This window comes from Sinocyclocheilus rhinocerous, unplaced genomic scaffold (genome assembly GCF_001515625.1).
Source record: "Sinocyclocheilus rhinocerous isolate Xijiao unplaced genomic scaffold, SAMN03320098_v1.1 scaffold1965, whole genome shotgun sequence".
In the NCBI taxonomy this organism is placed as follows: domain Eukaryota; kingdom Metazoa; phylum Chordata; class Actinopteri; order Cypriniformes; family Cyprinidae; genus Sinocyclocheilus; species Sinocyclocheilus rhinocerous.
In genome coordinates this window covers 878,383-897,959 of record NW_015625577.1, presented here as the reverse complement: position 1 = coordinate 897,959, position 19,577 = coordinate 878,383, and the positions used below count along the sequence as shown (strand labels likewise).

The window sequence follows — 19,577 nt, the reverse complement described above, 5'->3', positions numbered from 1 at the left end:
TCCCATCCAAAGTGCACACACAGCAGTGAACACACACCCGGAGCAGTGGGCAGCCATTTTTTTGCTGCGGCACCCGGGGAGCAGTTGGGGGTTCGGTGCCTTGCTCAAGGGCACCTCAGTCGTGGTATTGAAGGTGAGAGAGAGCGCTGTACATTCACTACCCCCACATACAATCCCTGCCGGTACGAGACTCGAACCCGCAACCTTTGGGTTACGAGTCCGACTCACTAACCATTAGACCACGACTTCCCCGGATCTCTGTTTGAAATTGAGTTTGTTTAAAGGAATAGTTCACCTAAAAATTTAAATTTGCTGAAAATGTACTCACCCTTAGGCCATCTAAGATGTAGATGAGTTTGTTTCTTCATTGAAAACAGATATGGAGAAATTTAGAATCACATCACTTGCTCACAAATAGATCCTCTGCAGTGAATGGGTGCCGTCAGAATTAAAGTCCAAACAGCTAATAAAAGCATAACAATAATCCACAAGTAATCCACACGACTCCAGTCCAACAATTAATGTCTTATGAAGTGAAAAACTGCATGTTTTTATGAAATCAAGGCATTTTAACTTTAAACCCTAGCTTCTGGTCAAAATACGAGTCCATAATCCATAATAATAATAATAATTAATAATAACACTTTCTCCAAGTTCATCCTCTTTTGTTCTCTCTCATCAAAATTCACCAACATATTTGTTTAGAACGGCTTTGTACTGTTTTCACTTGTAATCAGTGCTTAATCTGTGCATATTTCTCTCCTGATTCTGATGAGATGACTCATATCTTAGCCATGAAGCGATGTTTTGAAGTTAAAACATCTTAATGATGGATTTGTTTCTTACAAACATGCAACTTTTCACTGGCACCCATTCACTGCAGAGAATCCACTGGTGAGTATGAGATGTAATACCAAATTTCTCCAAGAAAGAAACTCATCTATATATTTGATGGCTTGTGGGTAAGTAAATTTTCAGTACATTTTTATATCTGGGTGAATTAGTCTTTTAAATTCAATATATGTGACCCTGGACCACAAAACCAGTCATAAGTAGCACAGGTATATTTGTAGTAATAGCCAACAATACATTAACATCAACAATATGGGTCAAAATTATCGATTTGTTTTTTAAGGCAAAAAATCATTAGGATATTAAGACCATGCTCCATGAAGATATTTTGTAAATTTACTACTGTAAATATATCAAAACTTAATTGATTTGATTAGTAATATGCACTGCTAAGAACTTCATTTGGACAACTTTAAAGGCGATTTTTTCAATATTTTGATTTTTTTTGCACCCTCAGCTTCCAGATTTTCAAATAGTTGTATCTCGGCCAAATATTGTCCTATCCTAACAAACCATGCATCAATGGAAAGCTTATTTATTGAGATTTTTACATCATTCAGAGGATGTATAAATGTAAATTTAAAAAAATGGGCCCTTATGACTGGTTTTGTGGTCCATGGTCACAATATTACATTAATCCACATTCACAATTAAACAGTTTTTTTGTTTGTGTAATCACTATTAAAAAATATATGGTATCATTAATAGGACCGATACGGTCTATTATTTCAAACAAAGGCTGACTTTCTGTGTTCATGGAGGTTTTGACTAAGAAATTTCAGTTCATCATTAGTATTAAATATCAAGAACACCCAGCACATGCTGCCACAGTAGAAATCTTTTAGTTTAACACTGCGGTACAATATCAAAGGAGAAGCGCTCTGGCCTGGAGTTGTCAGCAGGGATCTTTCAAGACCAGACAAGAAAAAACACAGACTTTTTTTACTTTTCCTCCCGCAGTGCATTTGTGCCAGCCGGAATGATGAGGCAAATGTAAAAACAATTAGACATGGAGAGAAGGGGAATATTTGGAGAATGAGAAATGACTACTGGAACGTAAATCTGACACTAAGCGGAGGGTATGGCCAAATACATTTGCGCTGTCAAAGGCAGACGAGTATAAAAAGACGTCGAAGTACGCTCCACCCTGACATCATTTTAGCATGGGTTATTTTAGAGCGATTTAAGGATCTGATACCTTTTTGTGGTCCCTCAATCATCACAGTACTGTATTGACTCCTATAGAATACCCAAGATACCCAAAACATCATTAATCTTCAGAAAATCTAACTGATTATTTGGCAATCGAGCCTCCAAAAAATAAACCATTTTAAAACTGCATCAGGCTTCAGTGCCAGTAAGGCTGAATTGGAAAACTCAAGATGGACCAAATTTGGGCTAAACCAGGTATCCGGTTTCAAAATCGGGTGGATCTGGGCAGGTAAGAGAGTCTCTTTCTCTTTTCTAAGGAGCAGCTAATCTCCTCTCAGGTTTAGATTCCTCAGCTGGATGCTTTGAGGAGAAGGAAGTGAGGGGTGGGTAAACTGCTGGGCTCTCACAGGAGGGATTAGAGCGGCTATATATCATTGTGACAAGCCTTTTCAGCGCATGACAGGCCACCAGGCCCTGTGTGCGAAGGAGATCTTGTGACACTTCCTGTCACTCACAGGCCAGGTACTGATAGGGCCAAAAATGACCTATATTGTCACCGTCAGATCACCTTACTGACACCAAGGCACATGTTAAATAGTTATTATAAAGGCTATCTATCTAGCATTTAAAAGTTTGGGGTCAGTGTTTTCTTTTGAAAGAAATGAATACTTTTATTCAGCAAGGACAAGTTAAATTGATCAAAAGTGAAAGTAATATATTTAATGGTTTCATAATAAAAAATGCTGTTCTTTTAACGTTTTGATTCATTGAAGAATCCTGAAAAAGGATATTATAATATCAGGATATTAGAAAATCTATCTATCTATCTATCTATCTATCTATCTATCAATGAACCGAAAAGAATGCACGTCACACCTCTGTTCATCAATTTTAGCTTTCTATTTTTTCTATTCTATCTACTTGTTTTTCTTTGTGCGTGTGTGTGTATATGTGTGTGTGTATGTGTGTGTGTGTATAATATATATGTGTATGTGTATACTATATATATATATATATAGGTGTGTGTGTATGTATATGTATGTGTATGTATGTATATATATATATATATATATATGTATATGTGTATATATGTATGTATGTATGTATATGTATATATATACAGTGGGTACGGAAAGTATTCAGACCCCCTTAAATTGCACTTAAATATTGTTGCTCTTTTGTTAGTTTTGACTGCTTTTATTGTCCTCATTTGTAAGTCGCTTTGGATAAAAGCGTCTGCTAAATGACTAAATAAATAAATACAAATAAATATCTATCTATCTATCTATCTATCAACATTTACAAAACAAAGCTGCTATCTATCTATCTATCTATCTATCTATCTATCTATCAACATTTATAAAACAAAGCTGTTATCTATCTATCTATCTATCTATCAACATTTACAGTACAAGCTGCTATGTGGCTGTTAGCTTCATGCTTGCCACAGTCTGGATTTAATAAGGAAAATTTTGCATATTACAAACATACCGTGGAAAGACTGAAAGAAATTATTTGTTTAACGAGGCCTGTCATTGTTTACACACAATGAATCACGCAAACATCTCTTCGCTATCTATGTGGAGGGTAATTAGCGAGAAATACTTAAACAACCTGGAGGTCCATGACATGGAGTTTTCGGTCTCAAGCTTCACTGAAAAGTGTTGAAAGACTTAAGTCAAATCCTGTCCTAAAAGTAATGCGTCACTGAACAAACTGAACACAGTCAAGGTATATTACGTTCTTGAAGCAGAAGTAAGAAAAAGCAAAAAAGTTCTTGATAAAAAAAGAAAGACGCAATGTTTTTAATGAAGACTGAATGTGTATTTATGAGAAGATGTTTACCAATCCTTATTAGTTGCCAGTGTTCTCAAAACAACAAACCCTCCACAAGTCAAGTGCTCCACATGTACAAACATCTGGCTAGGAAAAACAAACCCAAAGATTCTAATCAAATAATCCTGGAAGACTACAGAGACAAAATCGCCCACATGTCAACTTAAACTACCCTTAACTAAACTACTCTTAAATGTCAACTTAAAGGGATAGTTCACCCAAAAATGAAAATTTGATGTTTATCTGCTTACCCCCAGGGCATCCAAGATGTAGGTGACTTTATTTCTTCAGTAGAACACAAACAAAGATTTTTAACTCAAACCGTTGCAAAACGATCGGTCTGTGCAAGAAACTGAACAGTATTTTTATATCATTTTTTACCTCTGATCCACCGCAATGTCCAACTGTCCTGAGCGCGTTCACAACATCCGGCGCGTGACACATGTACGTGCTTTGGCAAAGTAGATGCATGAGTGGAAGCGATCTTTCGTGAGTATACATCACTCATTGGATGTTGTGAACGTTTCTTGCACAGACCGATCGTTTTGTGTCTTAAGACCTCAATGTATCGTCACGAGCCGCAGGGTTTAATTTGGTTTTGTCTGTGTATGTTTTTTTTACTCTCAAAGCCATGGAGCCCATTGACTGCCATTATATGACTGACAGACTGCAACGGTTTGTGTTAAAAATCTTCGTTTGTGTTCTACTGAAGAAACAAAGTCACCTGCATCTTGGATGCCCTGGGGGTAAACAGATAAACATTAAATTTTCATTTTTGGGTGAACTATCCATTTAACTACTCTTCAACTGTATCTTCTTTAGTGCAGACAAAAGAAATGACCATTTCTGATGGTATACATGTCAAAGTACAGTTATTTAATACAATATTCTCTAAAAGCATCTATTTTACAATTCATTTTACAAATATAGCCATCATCATTGGGCAATTTTTATAATGAAACCTATTTATATTATCTATTTTAAAATAATATTCTACCCTGCAGCCTATTTATAATGTAAAACTCTCTTTTAACCTTTAGAATTTAACTATATTTTTCCTACCATGCCTTTAAGAAACATAATTTATATGTGAACTGAGCAACAGTGCTTTACCCTAGGTGAAGTTATTGTTAAATTTATGGCCAATTTATGCAGAAATCAGTATTTATAATATTTTTTCATAATGCACCAAGTTATTTCATCTTAAAAGATCAATGAAAATCTAAATTGCTTGTGATATGAACCTTTTAAAGTTTCCCAGCGTTGATCATCAAAACCTGATTTTGACTGCATGAATGATGCCAGTGGAATAAATTCGGTATAGTATTAGGCCATGGAAAGTCTATATATTTAACCGTTGTGTCATCCAAAAACCCTCAGGCGTGACTAGCAGCAGAAAACGTCTGACGGTTTCACTGCATCTCAAAAACGATCTGGATAAAATACCGAATTAGGAGGCATGACCTCTAATTAAAAAAACCTATATCACATACTGTATGAAGGTAGCTGGACGGGTCAGAACTCACAAAGCGAGTCTTGGCAGCTATTTTGTGAAGCATGAATAAGCGCATCTGGGAGGAATTATCCTCATTATTACGGGACCTATGAGCGTGATTTATGCATGGTCTTTATCTGCACTTCCACTATCTCACAAAAATAAGCATTTTATCACGACGAACACATATTACAGTCACTCCCTCTGCTGTCTGAGCTTCTGACTTTTTTCTCACAATTCTGACTTTTTTTCCCTTGCAATTCCGAGTTTATCTTGCAATTCTGACTTTTTTCTCAGAATTGTGAGATATAAACTCGCAATTGCAAGTTATAAAGTTCAATTCTGAGGGGGAAAAAAGACTGGTATGTCCTCAGAACTGTGAGTTTATATCTCACAATTCTGACTTAAAGAAAAAAAACTCATAATGGTGAGATATAAACTCACAATTGCAAGTTTAAATCTTTTGCAACTGCAAGTTTACATCTCACAATTCTGAGAAAAAAGTCAGATTTGCGAGATGTAAACTCGCAGTTGCGAGAAAAAAGTCATAATTACCTTTTTGTATTTTTTATTCAGTGGCAGAAACGGGCTTCCATGTTACCAGTAACTGACATTAGAGAAATGTGCCAATGTGTTGTTAAATTATTAAAATATTAACTTAATTTAAAAAAAAAAAACATTTACTAAAAAATATGATATCTTGTTTATCTGCATCTCATGTAACCATTAAAGGGGTCATATGATGCTTTTTTAAAGATCATTATTTGGTGTATTTGGTGTAACCGAATATGTTGACATGCTTTAATGTTCAAAAAACACATTATTTTTCAAATACTGTACATTATTGTAGGTCCTCTATGCCCCGCCTCTCTCAAACGCTTCGTTTTCTACAAAGTCCCTCCTTCCGACAAGCGCAGTCTGCTCTGATTGGCCAGCTGACCCAGTGCATTGTGATTGGCCGAACACCGCAAGCACTCGTTGGAAATGTAACGCCCCTTACCATAATCGCGAGCTTCATCTTTCAAAATAAATGTAAAGACAGAGCCCGAAAGGGGAACAGAGTCGCGTGACAGACACAGTGATGAAGCTGGTATGTGTTTGCAGTACACAAGCCACGGTTAAGACAGCTGACTCCACTGTGAGTGACCCTGTCTCTCTCTCTCCCTCTCTCGCTCACACACACGCGATGCGCAAAACTCCGCATTTGAACACTCTTTTGTTTTTAGTCTTTGCAACTTCAGGGATCTTATCTATGCACACTCAGCTTGTAACACTCCAAAGAGAAAGGAAAACTTGAAATCGCATCATATGACCCCTTTAAGTGATATATTTAAGAAATATAAACATGAACATGTATTGTTAATTGCTATTGCTATTGAAATATTGATTTGAAATAACATTTAAAAAATAAATAATTACAACATATAAATAAAACAAAATAAAACACTTACTAAAAAGATTAAATATTTTGTTTACCTGCATCTCATGTAACCACTGTTGTTAAATTACTGAAATATAAACTGAAAATCTAAACTTAAATAAGTAAAGAAAATATATAAATACTTACTAAATTGATGAAATACAGTATTTTGTTTACCTGCAACTTAAAATCTAAACTGAAATAATTATTAAAAAATAAAACACTTACTAAAAAAGATGAAATATTTTGTTTACCTGCAACTCATGTAACCATTAACTGATATTAGATAAATGTGAACAAGCAAATGTGCTGTTAAATTATTGAAATATTGATTTGAAATCTAAAATTGAATAAATAAATAAATTTTTAAACAACGAAACACTTACTAAAAATATGTCATTTTTTGTTTACTTGCATGTCATGTAATCATTAACAGGCATCAGACAAACGTGAACATGTGAATGCGTTGTTAAATTATTGAAATATTAACTTAAAATCTCAAGACGAATTTAAGTAAATACTTTAGGTCAAAGGGGTTCAGCTGCCAAAATAAAAATGGCAAATTTCTGATCAATAGGAATTAATAAACATTACAATACTTATCTAAACATCTACAATGACTCATTCAATCCAAATGGGAATTAATAATACCATAATAACCTGCACTTACTTCAATTAAATATTCCCTACTTGTAAAAAACTATTCTGTGAATACAGCCGTGGGACAGGCCCATTAATTTTAAAAGTACCCCACAGTACTCTTTTTAATAAACACTCAGCGCTCTCTGTGTGTTTGGACAGGTTGAGCTCCCATGCAAAACAGCAAGAACCAGCTCTTAGCGAAAAGTTTCCACTGCAACTGACCCAGCATTCACCGATCCGTTAAATTAATGTGATTTCTTTTTCCGTTCGCTTACATCACCGTTTCAGGAAGATGTGGCTTGTATGCATCCGTACCAAATAAAACAGGCCGTGCTCATTTTGCAAACTGCTTGAAGAAAAACATATTTCAAACAGAGGTCATACCCCAGTATAAATTGGGGAAACGCTGTTTATTCTGATTCTAATAGATTTTTTGTAGTTTCATAAAGTATCTCTACAAGTACAAAAAAGGTAACTGAAAGCCCAACAGGAAATGTTATAGAATGTTAAGCGGATCCAAATGTAATGTAAGCATAAAGAAAGACAAGCAAACCTCTGAACAGCTCTTTATAAAATCATCTTGAGGTTTTACTCGCAATCACACGCTCTCTCAGCCACATGTGTTATCATCACATCTGTGGTGATGATAAGAACAAAGCATCTGTGAAATCCAAACAACGAGTGAAAACATAATGATGGAGAGTAGAGGTTATCTAACAGGCCTTCAGAGGGAATGTTAAAGGAAGCACATATGGATTCTGAGAAGGCTGGATTACCACAATGGGGTGCGGATCCCTGGATTCAGAGATCAAAACAGCAGGAGCAGAGATTTTATGCTTTCGAAACATTTAAGAAATTAATCAAGGTAAGAGTGATGACATTCCCAGAGATTAAGACTAAGATGTTCTGAGGTACAAATGCTGGACAAGAACCAGGAAACAAAACATCAAGGGTTTTTCCAACTGCTAACACCGCAACGTCAGTAAGTCTTAGCACTTTTGCGATCTGATGCACATTGTGTGTGTTTCTATGTCACAATGATGAAAACGAAAAAAATGAGTTTAAGGTTAGACTCTCGCCTCTCACAATCAAAAACCACTTCTCTGTGTGTTCACACAATGAATGATATGTTTGGTATTATAGCAACAACCTAAGGTTAAAATAACCTAAAATAAAATAACTTCCAGGAACATAAAAACAAAATAAAATCAAGCAAACACAAAAATACAGCAGTTAAAACTAACTTTCTAAATTAACTTAAAATAAAATTCTGAAATCTTTTCTGGTAAAATCTGACTAAACAAGTCCCTAAGTGAGCGTACTTCATAAAAAAGTTTTCCACTTGCATTAAAACTAAAAAATCTTTTAAACTAAACACTGAAAAGTCAATGGGATGTATGGAATCTTACCCAAACAACAACTACTGGGTATAAACGAGCGTGGTCAAAACGTTTCGCCATGTCCAGGGTCCCCAAGAAGTTTGATGCAGTCGTCTAAAACAAAGGCACAAACAACATTAATGTCACACCAAACTAATTTGCAAGCGGGCAAAAATTATGGTTGTAAATCTTATTGTAAATAAGTATAATAAGACTTACCCAGACTAAATAGAACATTTAGAAAAATGGATAACTAAATAGAAAATTTATTAGAAATGTTTTACATTATGTTTTTACAAAGAAATAGAAGCAAATTCAATAAATCAAAAGTGACAGTAAAAACCATTTATAATGTGCCAGAAGATTTCTATTTCAAATAAATGCTGTTCTTTTGAAGTTTGTTCTTCAAATAATCTTTTCAAATAGGCATTCCACAAATGTTTTCAATCTATTCTAATGGATCATTTAACACTGAAGATTGGAGCTATGCTTGCTGAAAATGTAGCTTTGCCATTACAGGAATAAATTACATTTTAAAATATATTAAAACAGAAAACAGCTTTTTAAAATTATAATAATATTTCAGAATATTACTGGTTTTACTGAATTTTTGTTCAAATAAAAACAGCCTTGGTGAGTATCAGAGACTTCTTTTAAAAGTCCCAAAACTTTTAAATGGTAGTTTGTGAATCCATAATGAATACAGATCAAATGTGTGTTTGCAAAAAAGTTATTTGGCTATTAGTTAACACTATCCAACAGGCTAGACTGTCTTATTGATGTCAGCAACAAAGTAAAGGTATTTCAGAGTGGGATCAAAGACCTATTTTGATTAAATATTACAAAGACAAGCTGTTATTTCTTTTTGAAATGAAATGCACAGGTAAGTCATTCACAGTAAGAGCAGGAAAACACATTAAAAAGTCAAATTTGATTTATGTAGGCTTTAACACTGAATTACTTGTGTGTGTGTATGTGTGTATAGTTGACGTACAGATATGTGAATAAAGTTTCGGGTTTTGGACAGGTACTCTGTATGACTTTCCTTTGCACATGGAATGACGTCTGTCTCCATCTGAGAAAAGGAGAAAAGAGCCCAAATTCAATAAAACAAGCAATCTCACCATCACGGCAGACAAAACTTTTATTTATTAAGATCTAATGATTCATCCCTTTTCATAAAAAGCAACACAACCACAGATGCTCTGCATATGAAATCATATTTTAGTCCTCATATCAAATCATATCCTGTCCCTGGCCTTGTCGAATATCTTGTACAGAGATGAAATAAACAGAAATAAACAGAAGTGTTTGGCACAGACTCGACCTTGACGAGAAAACTGGAAATATGAAATTGCTATTGGAAACACATGCGAGGACTTATTCGCTCTTGAAAGATAACCAACCGCGGCTTTAGACGAAAACCAGCTCGCTCCAAACTGTGGATTTACGAGATCATTTCGACATCTGAACCAGGTTGGGCTGTTGAGCCCACACGAGATACTGTTCACAGGTTATTTAAATGGTGGCGAAGCAAGAATAAGTGCTTCATAATGACCAAAAAACAAGCCACACACTTGGTTCTCATTAGCCGTTACAGATCACGCAAAAATTCTGGTAATGCTTTCATTTCCACACATTTACAAACAAACAATCTTTTTGATCATTCTTAGGGATTTGTAAGCTATTCAAAAACAGAAATGTGCTTTTACCGGGCAAGGGCCTCAATTTTAACCACAGTTACGTGTTAGGAATCATGTCGGCTCATGTTGTGGCTTAATCCGAGGTTGACGTAGGAATACATTACAGTCAAGAGTTATGCAGTATCACTGAAATGCCAGGATTACATGCAGTCAATGGAATTTTATAGTCTCCGATGGATCTAATGTGGATTTTCTTTTGTGTGAGATTTACTTATGTAGCTTAAAATTATATACACACTACCTACATGCTCTCAGTTCTAAATGATCTCGAAATCCCACAGCTGAGGAATGCGAATATCACTCTCAGTCATACACGAACTGCCACGTTCGAGATCCGCACCTTATGGAGCACGGATTCGGACTTTAATCCTCTGTGTCCTAGAAAAAAGTGTTCGACCCTAGTGAACTTGAGCCTTTGATGAAAGTAGACAGCAACCCGTTCCAGTTCTTATCAGTAGCATACATGGATGTAATTATTACATCTCGCTAAAAGGATCATCTTATCACTCTCTGTTGTCCTTTATTACCAAAACACGTACCTAGAGCCAATCGCACCACCTGCATGCCTGGAATGGTCCCAACTTTGAGTTTCACTTTGCTGTAATGGAGATACTGTAATGGGGCTTAGATTTACAAATGGCACTGGGACAAATTTGATTCCTCATCTCTAATCTCCTCCTTTTCTTTCATCTCCCTCGAGTCGTAGGAACGGCTCGGTAGAACTGACCACGGCTGGCACCTGGGGGAGCGGCAACGTCTGGAACCAATCAGACGGGACACTGGGTGCTCTCATGTTTGCAACATTATCAAGAGGAGGACATGTGCTTGATGAAGAACTTGGAACGGCTACAAAAGAGGATGGGCTTCCAGAGCACAGAGCCTGAATAAAACACGTCATATTTCCTTTTTGTCAGTGTGCTGGAAGATGGATCTCCTACAGCGAGAACTACAAGGTGAAGACATGTCTCCAGCTGGACCGGCTCCAAAAATCAGTGTGGAATAAATGGGAAGGTGGTCACACTTGTACAAGACACCTTATCCATGTCAACAAGCACATCCATTGGTTATCGCTCTCACCATCTGTTAGTCCTCATGCAGTTGCAGGACAGGTGAAAGCTTGGTTGTTGGACGGGGTGAGTAGGAAATTGGGGTAAAAGGAGTTGAGATGGAGACAGACAGCTTTAAACATCTACATATGCAACACATTCCTAAGCAAAGACTATTTTAACTAAACCGTAAGACGAGGGATGTCATCTTTAGCATACCATGTTCAGATTTTTCTGAAGTGCTTTGGCCAACTCAACGGCTTCTGCTTCAGCTCCTGCGATGATACATGCTGACATTGAAAGAGTCTCTGAAGAGAAAATGAAAATAATGCTTCAAGACCAAACAGATAATAAAGTGCAAGAGTATGTTTGATGTAACCTTTGTCAATGTAATTTAACCCTGTTTGCAAACCAGTTTTGGAGAAGCTACCCCAAGAGTGTTGGAAAGTAAAGTAAATTCAAATCAAATAGTTTTTATGTAATAAAGAAAAAAATAAATACAATTTGCCACTTCAAGCATTTTATCTCAAGAAAACAGGATAAGCTTCTTTCATATCGAATGGTATCAAAGTTAATCAGAGTGTCTTAGTAACAACCATTGTATTTAAATTCAGGGATAAATGGCTTTTTCCTGACCTTTCATTAAAGGTAAAAGCACGGATATATTGGACTAGGCGAAGCAAACTTTAAATACAGCCAGAGGGATGCTTTATTGCAAAGACAGAACTCAGAAATAGGTAGGAGACCCAATACTCCAAGTTTAAAACATTTTTAGGCAATCTGTTGTTTTATTCCACTTAGGTTGGTCTTTTGGAACTGGGTTACAAGCCAACAGCAGCTTAGTGCACTGGCTGAATAGAAAAGGTCATAATCTTAGTAAATAAGTGCATGGAAACTTCGCTAAAATCACGCACACATACAACTGAACCACCACATATTTATGAAAAATATTACATTTTATCCAATTCTTCGATTTCTGTCCAAACCAGAGAACTGGCCCTTTGCTGGGTCAGCTCATACCTTACAGGTCATAATAGGTCATTTCTATAATTTCTCTTAAAAAGCCTGTTTGTATAAAAAGACATCTTGAAATGGCGGTTAGCCTTTGTGGTTCGCAATCTCTCTTTGTATATTTACATACACGTTACTAACAGTTTGTTTTTGCCCAATGATCCTGACTGTGGAAAACTGTCTATTTTGACTTGCCCAGTTAAAATGTATAATCAAACAACATCAAGTCTGCAATAACAACAGTGAATGGCAATATTGTATTCCCAGCAATGACTCAAATCAGTGGCTGGTGAAATATTTATTTATTTTCTGCACAACTTAAATACAATACCTTTAATAATAGCCTCCGCAGCTGCTAGATCTCGCTTGTATGTTACCTACAAAAGGAAAACATCACATTAAAAGAGAAACAACAGTTTGTGCTTAAAAGAAATGTGCCAAATATAACTGAACATTAGTTTTGTGGTTGTACACACTGTTAGGAGTGATTTACTGTTTGTTGCAATATATATATACACATACAGTGGGGTCCAAAAGTCTGAGACCACTAGTAAATATACTTCTGCTGTTCGTTTTGCTAATGCAATACAAACCTATTCATTACAGCAGATTATCAGTATAACCAGGATAAATGAAAATGTTTTCTTGCCAAACAGGTGAACATTTCACAAATCTGAGGTACAATATTCAAAACATTTATAATGATACAATATTTGCAAAATATGCATGAGTAAAATCCTTTTTCAGTCTTTTTTCCTTAACAAAATATCTTAATATAGAAATTAATTTCTTCGTTTCTTCATGTTCTAATGGGTGATATTGTTTTAAATCATGAAACAGGGTTGTGCTCCCTGACTTTGATGGCACGATGCAGATGTACATTTTTGTTCATTAACAAAAACAGTAATATCTGTACAACCTGTAACAACCTTATATTTATATTATAGGGTAAAATTTAAATATTCTAACATTTTTGAGTTAGAACTCTATTTTTATAAAAAAAATAACCACAGTATCACACAATTAGATCATGGTAACCAAATGTAAAACCACACATAGCATGGTAAAATGTAACTAAATGGTTTCTATGGTATTTGTATGAAAAACAGTAGCCTAAATACATTTATTATAAAAGTATGCACAAATGCTCTAGCTCAATAACAACCAGTACTCCTTTAGTACATGTCTACATTAATATTAGACTTGTGCCGGTATTCGGTAATGCCATATATCACGGTAATGAAAATGTTATTAAACCTGTTATACTGTATTATGACAGCACTTTAAAAAAAAAACTAAATTTCAATATCGTGATAATACAGCATACCGTGATAAAAACATTAGCAATTAATTGCAACATAAAAATTTGATACCGGCATATCCCTAATTAATATATATTTCATTATATAAATATAATAAAACTCCATATCCCATATTTCTGCCACAATACCTTGGTGCAGTACAGTAAATCCATGGTAAACTCATGGAAAAGCCTTCTAACAGGATTCTTCATGGCACCGTGTTTTCTCATGTTTGTCAGTGTTATTGAAAACATCAGTACTGTAGCATCTGGCTTTAAACTAAATCACCTTGACATTTGTGTTCATCGCTGTGTGCTTCTTGCTGGATCTCACAGCTCTAGTCGCGTGATCAAAAAGGCTGTCTCAGTGTGGACAGAAGGTTAAAATGTAGAGAAAAGATGCATCAAATTTATGTGAATTAATGTGGAAGCAGACTTAGTGACCTATTCTAGATGTAGAGATGTTTTCCAGGTTTAAATGGCTAAAAAAAAAAGTTTTCAAAGTGATCTCAGACTGTTGGACCCAGTATGTATGGCATAAATCCTATACGTATGACAACAAAAAGTCAAACCCTTCGTTCCTTACTTTCCACAGAGTCGGTGGTCCTTCTATGAGCTTTGCATTCGTGCCACAGTACTGCAGGGCCAAGTGTAGGCACTCGGTGCCAAACTCAAAGTCAAATTCACTGCACTGAAAAAGGAGAAACCAGGACAAAAACCAGAACAAAATGAAAAAAGAAGCTCCAGTTTGATAAATGCAGATGACGTAAATCAGAACCATAGAAACCTCCAGTCAAACACCTGTGTAGGAACTAACTTTTGTGGTCATGAAAGAGCACATCTGGGCATGGGATTTTTGTACGAAATGTCCCTGATTCTGGTAACACATTGAAAAAGCTGAATAGAGTTCTTGAAGCGAATCGCTCTAAGACAGCGGTTGGATTACACAACTTAAATCATGCCACCCGAGACGTTACGAGGGCAATATCTACAGCAATATTTCATCCCGGTTGGAGAGGAGAGCTTCGCTTACATGGTGCTGTGATTTCAAGGCAAATTGAAGGAGAAAGTCCTGCAATCATTTAACCTTTGGCGTATCCCCCCCCCCCTTTTCATCAATGCACAGCTAGACCCTTACGGGGTTGGATGTCTCTTCTTTTGTGAAGCTCAAGCTCTCCGAGATTCAATGGGATGGCATGCTGAAATGGCATCAGTCATTTCGAGGCTACCACAGAGAGGGTTTTGACACATGGCCGTCGGCTACATCCAAAAACCCTCACTCAAAACACCCACCTGAAATAACCCCCATTGTAAAAAGCGTCTAACGTGCTGAATGCTACATAAAAAAAGAAGTATGGACTGCCTTATGTCACGTGATGGCAGTCTCATAGAAAATTGGGTTCAAAAAGCAAGGAGAAGCATATAAATCTTCGCAGACCCTTCACTGTTGGGGTTGGAGAAGAAAAGCTCCAGAAGAGCCGGAGTGTCAGGTAACACCCAAGCGGGCTTGATATTACCCATTCTTCAGATTGCCTCATCCTCTGTATTTCTTCATGGCATGGTTTTATCTTTATTTAGAATTAATTGAGAACAGACAGTTGTGACTTGACACAGAAAACTCACGCTAATGTTCGATATCGCAGCCAAAAACAACAAGACTGTGAAATCAAAGTTTTCCAGAAGCAAAAAATTCGGCACCCAAAAAAAAAAGGTCTTCTCAGCAGCCCTATAAATCTCAATGCTTCTTTTTAACACTTCTATCTGTTACTGTTATCGAAAGTTTGACAAAAGGATTAATCAGATCCAAAGATGATGATAATGATGATGATGAAATTTCAAATGAAATACACTACACTCCACCTCCATGAGAAACGTTATGAGTCTGGATGAGAAAGCAGCATGTCTGTGAAAGCATTGTTTGAGTTGATCTTGAGAAGAAATACTGCGATAAAACTGCAATCTTGCAGTCAGCTATGTAACCTAGGCCAGACTAAACAATTATGATTATTATTTTGACACACAACTAACTACCATGGGAATAATAACAAAAGTCACAGTGCCTTAGAGCAGAAGAACCTGTGGGTTTATGCAAATCTCAGGAACAATGAACAAAAGAGGCAAGTTGGTCCAAGATTTGAACACTGAGTGTTTCTTTGTCACAAGTGTGAAGTAATATTTGTAATAAGCGCCAAGCTCCAAACACATTGGATACTACATAAAAAAATAAATACATGTGATGGAAGAGTCACAAAGGCTACTGGGTTCAAAAAAAATAATTATTATAGGCTACATATTACATAAATATTTATATTTATATTAATTTTATTAAAATGCATACAACAAAAACAGAGATAGAAGAGTCCCATCGAAAATTGGGTTCAAATAGGAAATGTACATAAATCAAATATAAATATTAAAATATGAAATATATAAAAATTTATATAAACATATATTTTAAAAAAATTATTTTACAAAAATGTATATAAAACATTTAGATTGAAAAATCGAAAAAAAAATAAAAAATAAAAAAAAGGTTAAAAAGGCAACATCAGTGCATAAAACTAATAATAATAATAATAATATTAAACATTTCATAAATACTTTTCTATATAAATTTTTTTTGTTTGTTTTTAAAAGTGTATATAAAAACAAACATATTGAGATGCATAAATTACCATAAAAGTCACTGTGGGAATGTCAAGGTGACAGTCAACTTTAATGTACTTTGCACATTGAATCTGAGGTTTGTTCCAACCAATAAATGTGTCTGGGTTGCTCATACCCGCTGGTAGGCCTGGAAAATAATGTCATAAAGAAATCCTTGCGGCATTTCACTGGCTCTGTACTTTGCTCTCTCCAGCGAGTGGTCCAGGTAGCCCTCTGACGTGGTTGCAATGACTGTGGACTCCAGAGGACGTATCGCTCCCGAGGCCTGAAAAAACAAGGTAGACAATAGGACAATTAAAAATGTAAAAACATGCCCTGTAAAAAATCTATTTATTCATGATTACTAAACAATGGTGCATTAGGGTCAGGCAATGAATCACTATCCTTCTCATATTCTTTTGAGTGCTTCATAAACATATGGGTTTTGCTTTCCAGCCCTTGTCACAGCCTTGGAGAGGAGATTTAGAAGAAAATCGCAGAAATCTTCAACCTCACGCATCAAAGCCAGCAAAAACATTGCTAAAACATCTTATCCGGTTTCATGCTGTAAGGGGTAGTGCTGAGAGGTGTCAACAATATGTTTATCTTAGTGATTTATGGACACTGGAACAGCCCGCGATGCAGTCAAACCACAAACGAAGCTGGATTTCTCGTCTTCTGCTGAGTTATTCTGTTCCTGATGCAGATTTCATGACGTTTGCCTTAGAAGGATGGGACATATGTAGCGGATTCTTGTTCTGTAGCATATATTTAAAAGTTTCTCTGACTGGGGTTTTTCCATATTTATTATATAACAACTTCACGCATATCTCTGAATCCTGCATCAGGAATTGTCTTTCGACGGCTTAACGTGGTCTGACTTTCACTCACCTCATAAATTTGACAGATATGTAGACCGTGGTACAGCAGATTAGGGGAGGGAGTGTTCAGATAGTGTGGAAATTCATCACCACAAACATTTCAGGGAGTGTTTTAAAATGAATTATTCCAAATGACAGCCACAGAAAAAAAATGTATATTTGAATTAAATCTTAACTTGTATATAATTTACCTCAATTTTGGGGCTTTTATATTATAGAATATATTATTTCTCTTGGGCATAAATAAACATACAGTAGGGGTTTTCTTTCTTTTTTTCTCCAAACTGTTATTAAATGCCATACAAATGCACTATTTTGAAACAAAATCTGGATAAAGAAAACAAACCCCTTGCTCTTTAGCTGCTAGGGTGATTTTCAACAAAAGATCTTCTTCCACAAAGGGCCGTACAGCATCATGGATGATGACCACTTTTGGTTTGGGCGTCAGTGAGTCTGTAGTGCTGCTGAAGGCCTGAAGTCCGCTGAAGATTGACCTGTGTCTGGTGGTTCCCCCGTGGACTACTTTTGCCTTTGTGTGATTAAATTTCTGGACAATATTCAGCATCAAGTCATGATTCTCCTTAGCAACCACAACGACAACAGTTCCAATCCATGATAATCTGTCGAGAAAATGCAGACAAACAAGTTTTAAATACTATCAAAAGAAACAACATAATCGCTGTGACAATAGAGTAAGGGAACAAATTGTATGTTATACTGCTTTAAGCAGTTATTTTAGTATTACTTACATATTAATATAGTTTTTGTTCATATTTTAAATCAACATCATTTAAATTTTTATTAATTTCGTTATGTGCTTTTTTTCTAGTTTTTGATTTTTCCAAATACTTCCATTTAGGTAGGGGTGGGTGGTATGACCAAAATCTAATATTGCGATATGAATGATTTTATTTCACGGTAATGATATATATCACGATACAGTTATTTTTGCTTTAAATAAGGTCTAAATTAAGGTCTAATTTTTGATGCCATAGAAATTTCAAATTCTTGTCACCAGTGTCAAACTACAGTAGAACAAATAAATAAGAAATGCTACATATATTGTATAAAGTAATCAAATATACATATAAAACTGCATATTCCTCACTGTGTAAATTACATATATATTTCTTCTTATTAAAGTTACAAAAGTGATTTATTCAAGAGCAGTGAGAGATGTTCTGTCTTTTGTTGTTTGATTAACATAAACGACAGACAGCAGGAATCTTAAGACTGCTGTCACTTTAAGAGCTGCCCGGATCCAATATACTGCTACACATGTTTTCTTTCTCAACTGTTTGCTTTCACTTAAGACCTAAATTATTGTGTTTACGAGGATACTTGTAAAGACGAGCATTTTGACACAAACCAGCGTGTGTATTTAGGTTTCATTTATTTTCATCTGTTTTTGTTTTAGTTATAGTTCAAGTTTTAGTTTTTATTTCTATTTAGTAATGTCAGGTAGCTGCCAAGGCAATATTTCTCATTTAAAGTTTTTCCTTACACATTAGAAATTTTATTTCTGCTGTCTTTCCATTAACAAAAAAGAAATAAATAATAATAGTTTTACTTAATGATAATAACACTGGCTGTAAGTGCCTTGTGTCATCAAAAAAAATTACAAAAACAGCTAAATTTCCATATGACCCTTTGTAAACCCTCCACAATGCTAGGAATCCTAGCCTAGGATGTTGTTGTTGGTTGTCAGTGTGTTGTTAAGCAGCTTGTAAGATGTTTTAAGCATTTGAGCGCATTGTTAGTTATACATTCGCTTGGGTGTTCTGGGTGTTTTTTTTAATTATATTTATTCTCATACTCATCCCTATTCTTTCCAGAGGGCAGGGGTTCTCAACTACGAGATCCACTTTCCTGCAGAGTTTAGCTCCAAACCTAATTAAACACAGCTAAAGGTTGGAGCTAAACTCAGCAGAAAAATGGGTCTTGAGGGCCAGAGTTGAGAACCCCTGGTGTAAGGGACCATAAAACTGTTCCTTGGAACGCACATCTGCGTCATCTTGCCAAGCCAATTAAGGTTTAACAAATTAAACGTGTGCAAAGAATCATGGGAGCGAAGTGTCCATCAGTTGTACCCTTCAAGAGTAGTAGTCTCTAAATTCATAGTATTCATAAAACAGTAAGCAAAAAGTATCCAGATGTACTTATGCCAATAACATTACATAACATTATACACACATTCATAATATATAGAACATA

The 19,577-nt window shown here is 35.6% G+C and overlaps 1 protein-coding gene across 1 annotated transcript in view; it reads right to left on the bottom strand.

Annotated features, from left to right (window-relative positions):
* LOC107752635 (isoprenoid synthase domain-containing protein-like) overlaps positions 1–19,577 on the bottom strand; it is a 48,103-nt gene that overhangs the window by 27,228 nt on the left and 1,298 nt on the right. The window contains exons 2-8 of the mRNA XM_016568661.1: positions 17,710–17,983; positions 16,619–16,768; positions 14,423–14,527; positions 12,868–12,913; positions 11,745–11,833; positions 9,771–9,851; positions 8,807–8,890 (exon numbers count right to left, since the gene is read on the bottom strand). Coding sequence (XP_016424147.1) covers positions 8,807–8,890; positions 9,771–9,851; positions 11,745–11,833; positions 12,868–12,913; positions 14,423–14,527; positions 16,619–16,768; positions 17,710–17,983 — 829 coding nt within the window. The remainder of the gene's footprint in view (positions 1–8,806; positions 8,891–9,770; positions 9,852–11,744; positions 11,834–12,867; positions 12,914–14,422; positions 14,528–16,618; positions 16,769–17,709; positions 17,984–19,577) is intronic.